This window comes from Histoplasma capsulatum, genomic scaffold (assembly GCF_000149585.1).
Source record: "Histoplasma capsulatum NAm1 scaffold_1 genomic scaffold, whole genome shotgun sequence".
Classification (NCBI taxonomy): Eukaryota; Fungi; Ascomycota; class Eurotiomycetes; order Onygenales; family Ajellomycetaceae; genus Histoplasma; species Histoplasma mississippiense.
This window is the reverse complement of record NW_001813982.1, coordinates 6727395-6732430: the sequence shown is the minus strand read 5'-3', so window position 1 is coordinate 6732430 and position 5036 is coordinate 6727395. Positions and strand designations below refer to the sequence as shown.

Genomic DNA, 5036 nt, shown 5'->3' with positions numbered 1-5036 from the left:
ATCGTGTCGTTGCACAGCAATATTTACCCCGCCATGACCCCTCCACATACCCTCTTTGTCATTGGGGTCAAAGGCCAGAGATTTGACTCCAAGAGAGAAATCCTTGAAAAGGAGAAGGAAATATTGGAAGGGAATAGACGCCAGCTGCAGGCGAAACAGGATAAAGAAACAAAATTGAAGAAAATCGAAGATGAGATCAGAAAGATCGACGCTGAGCTCAAAAAGGTGGACGACGATCGCCTTGAGGATCTTGAAAAATATATTGAACCTCTCATCAACACTGACGATGTCTTCACTGAGGTACACCTTGGGGGTAACTCATACAGCCCCGATGCATGCAGGAAACTGGGACTGCTTTTGCGCAAACAGAAAAAGTTAGAAACCATACGACTGGACGATCTTTTCACCGGTCGACTGCTTAGCGAAATCCCTACCGCGCTCTACTCCCTCCTCAGGCCTCTCCTTGACGTCCACACCCTGCAAACTGTCGATCTCAGCGATAACGCATTCGGCGTGAATACCAAAGATCCCCTCGTCGAGTTTCTAAGAGCACACCTCCCCCTCCGCCACCTGATATTGAACAACAATGGCCTAGGCCCAGAGGCAGGTACGTTTATCGCGAATGCTCTAACAGAGCTTAGTGAGAGTAAACTCAAAGCGCGATCCAACCCTGAAATAAAATATGAAATCCCAGCCCTCGAGACCATCGTCTGTGGTCGGAACAGACTCGAGGCTGGAAGCATGGAAGCATGGGCACGGGCTATTAAGGCAAACGGCAAGGGACTTCGGACAATTAGGATGAAGCAGAATGGCATTTATTCCAAGGGCGTCGTAAAACTACTGAACACTGGCATTTGTCATGCGCCTGAGTTGGAAGTCTTCGACTTGGAAGATAATACGTATGGGAAGGAAGGCTCTGTTGCTCTAGCCGCGGTATTGTCGGGATTGCCATCTCTTCGCGAGCTGGGGGTTGACGACTGTGCTCTCACGGCCAAGGGCTGGCTCCGGGTTGCGAAGGTGCTTTCTGCTGGCGGGAATACGAAACTTGAGATTCTTAAGCTGAAAGGGAACGAGATAAATGGCAAGGGGGTGGGAGCGTTGGTTCATGTTGCTAAAACTAGCCTCCCCGCGATTAAGAAGGTTTTCCTTAATGCGAATGCTTTTGATGAGGATAACGAAAATATCATGAGACTACAAGAGCTATTGAAGAGACGCAAAGCACGATTTGGAAAAAATGACGAGGAAGATGCATGGGGTCTAGATGAACTTGACGAGCTAGAAGGTGAGGAGGAAGAAGAGGAGGAGGAGGAGGAGGAATGGGAATGGGAAAGCGTAGCGACTGATACTGAAATCGACATTCAAGCAAAAGCCGAACATATACCCACGGAGGCTGACGTGGCTGAGAACCAGTCAGTAGTTCAGAATGTGGATAAAACAGTTGATGAGCTAGGCGAGAAGTTGAAATCAACAACAATCTAGTTCCCAATGCGCTCATTCCTTATACCTGGTTCGAAATTTTGGAGTCGGACGGCCATCCCATTGCAACTCCCATTTCGCCACGCGGAAGTCATACTCATTCCTTGCTTGCGTTTTATATTACTTTTACACTCCTGTTTTTGAAGTTCCCAAGAGGCTGTGAAGAATCTTGAACGATTTCCCCCAGAGACTCGAACAGCGGCCGTCTATCTAGTGAGAACTGTCCTGGTGTTTTGTAGCAATGAATTCCTCAGTTTATTTAGTCCTAGCACATAGAGAAACTAGCATGCAATGAATTCCGCAGTTTAAATAATATAATTGCTCCCTTCCCACCTAACTCGATGACTGGCACCAGTGAAGCTCAAATAAACTAAATTATTACTCTTTAAATTATGGATCTAGAATACCTGTCGGCAATGTTATAACCCATTGCCTTTCAGAAATAGATGAATGGGCCAGAAAATATTATATACAGTATACTTCTATACAGAGCAGAGAGACCGGCTCGGCACAACCGAGGATTGCCGGAACTTCCGGCTCTGTGTGTCAAAGCGCCAACTTTTATTAGCATGAACGAAGTGGGACAACTGGGACACTCAGATACCGATTCTCCAAGGCATTGCGGGGTGAACGTTGGCGACTTGACGCTATCCCTTGTACCAAAATCATCGTACTCCTGTTCTACTTGAATTGGAAGAGAAAGCAGAAGCCATTCCTTTACCTCCTTTGTTTCTGTTTTGAGAAGGCATCTTTGTTTTTTTTCTCTTGATGCTGTAATTGATCTGGGTCATTGTCACTGATTTGACGCAAGCTAAGTGGCCAACTTGCTCTAAGCTAAGTGACAACGTCGCTCGCTACATTGTTTTCCATTCCATGGTTGTTGTACTGGATGCCCTGTGCTTTCCGTTCATTGCATAGCTGGTGCCCTGGTTATACCCATCTTGGATCTTCTGAATAGCTTCTCTTCCATCTCAAGAAAAGACAAAAAAGGGAAAAGGATAAAGTGCGATCTTTGCATACCTCGGCGCTCTGATAAACGCCGAGGAATCGGAGCGACGAGGCTTTGCGACGGGATCTCAGATCAGCTCTGGAGACATGGCCAAACCATTAGTCGACTGGTTTGTGCCTACTCCTGAAGGCCAAAGAGCGTTCAAGCAAGTAGGAATCAACCTATTCTTCTGCATCGCATCACTGCTGGTGCCTGGTTTGCTGCTTTATTCCTCACTATATGCGCTTGCTAAGCGCAAGACCAGGAGCTTCGAGATTCTGAGCCTGTTGGCGAGTATTGGATTCATTACGAGTAGTTGCCTGGTGGTGTTGGAGTGCAATATGATCCGGAGCCTGCAGCTTTTTGCCGGTAAGGAGATTCACCTCTTCATATTTCTTTTTTTTGATTTTTGATTCTTGTTTTCTTTTCCATCTGCTTGGGCGATAACTATTCAGGCACTCGGCCGGTAAATGGCACTGTTTTACAAAATCCGGGGTGATGTTTGGGGGTATTGGTATCCATACTGAATGGAGTTTTGTATTATTTCTGAGCCTGGCATCGTTGCATCAGAGAAGCAGCATCAATATTCAGTCATTTCAATCATTTCCTGACCGAAAATACAGTTGCGATTGGAGTGATGAAGGCGCTAGACCTATTCGCCCGTCGTCATAACCCGCCGCAGTATGCGCATGATCCAACGCCATCACACGGCTTGCTTGCTCTCCTCTACCTGACAGAATTGCGGTACGAATCTTTTACACCAAACACCACACGGCTCGGCCCCGCCCCAGCACCCGGTTTCTCAAAAGTGAAGAGTGAAAATAACTATCGCAATGGTCGGGGAAGTCCCAAGTCGCAGCAATGGAAACCTCACTTTACCGAACGGGGCAATCTAGTACTCCACGCCATACTTTTTGCCATTCTACAAATGTTCTTTCCACAATCAAACCCTACAGTGGTTGCTTTGGAAGTTCTACTCGCCATATATGTACTCTGGGAGAGCCTTCAGCTTCTACTCCGTTACCGCACCAGCCCTCCGTTGTTTGGACCTCTTTACACGGCAAGTTCCCTGAGCACGTTCTGGAGTGAAACATGGCACAGTTCTTTTGCCAGTCCCTGCCGCTCTCTCGCATATGAGCCGATACGGTATACACTACCCGAGCGATACGGCGTGCCAGTGTCCATAGCCAGGGCGCTTGGCGTGGTTGCGTCGTTTGGGCTGATGGGGTTTTTCCACGTGTATGGCCTGAAGCCTCTATTACCCTTCGATGCTCTCGCCCGGATCTACGCTTTCTTTATTCTGAATGGTGTTGAGGGCTGTTATTGAGGATGCGGATCTGGGGCAGGGAGACGCATTGGGGGAAGACTATTCTTGCCTGGGTGTTTGAGTTAGCTATTGCCAGTTGGACTGTTGAGGGGCTGTCAGTCCCACGTGGTTTAAAAGAACATTCAATGGACTACTATTTGTGACGTTGGGGAAGTATGACGTTAGAATTGTTTTGTTTCTCTTTTTTCTTTTTGTTATTTTCTCTTTTGTTTATTTGTGGTGGCCCAGTGTCACATTTTTAGGATATTTTGCTCCATTCCTAGTTCTGCGCGAGTTTTGGATGACGTTTGTTTTCCCCCCTTTTTCTGCTTGATACATCCTCTCGAAAGATCCTTGATAGAAAGAAAGAAGCTGAAGACCATATAAAGACGATGAAAATTAGTGTGATTTTCGAAAATTGGCCTCGGAATAGAAAATTGAGAAATTTGGAGGACCCGTGTCCTAAATGGCGTTGTTGAAAGTAACACCACTCGTTCTGTTGACATTCCCAAACAATTTGCCATGGTAGAAACATAAAAATCACGACCAGTCAGCCGCCATTGGACGCTAGTCCTACTTTGGCACTAGCGGATCGGAGCCCCTGAAGCTTAATATTGGTTGAGCCTCAAGTGCCAAGACTATTAAGTTCTGTAGATCGTAAACCTTATTTTTGCTTCGACGATACGATACATCGATGCCTTCGGATGACGGATGAGACTCGGATATGAATAATAGGCATTGGGCAATAGAATAGGAGGACATTTTGATTTAACCATGATTATTTAGGACTTCCATCCTCTTTCGATACAATAAACATTGTCCCTCTAAGCCTAAAACATCAACTGATAAAGTCGCGGTTGAAAGAAAAATATGAATGTATCGCCCGAGGTTCAACTGTCAACTATCAACTAACTGGCCTTTCAGTGGCCGAAATTCTCCTATATTCTCCTACAAACTCTATACCCCCCCCCCCCCCCAAATGCCAATCCCATCCGTTTCAATCCATCCAGGAAACTGCGAGTTACAAGCATTGGCTATAGGCGGGTCTACGAGATCACAATTGTTAGCCATCCTGAACCGTGTTCTCTACGCCCCTTCAAGACGGATAAGTGATGTCGAAAAAGAAAATCTACAACACACCCGCTTCAAAATGGGCAAAGGGTTATTGCTCTTGTTTGGAGTCTTTGTCGTTCCCATAATTCGAAGCTCCCGCCTCTGGGGTTGCCTTCCTACACATTGGTCCTAGATCAAAATTCGGGGGTTAAC

At 46.4% G+C, this 5036-nt stretch overlaps 1 protein-coding gene across 1 annotated transcript; it reads left to right on the top strand.

Moving 5' to 3' along the window:
- Positions 1–33: 33 nt before the first annotated feature.
- On the top strand, positions 34–1479 carry HCAG_01906 (predicted protein; the record flags this gene model as incomplete). Its single annotated transcript, XM_001544809.1, has 2 exons — positions 34–607; positions 659–1479. 2 exons carry the CDS (start codon positions 34–36, stop codon positions 1477–1479), a joined length of 1395 nt encoding a protein of 464 aa, XP_001544859.1.
- Positions 1480–5036: the final 3557 nt, after the last annotated feature.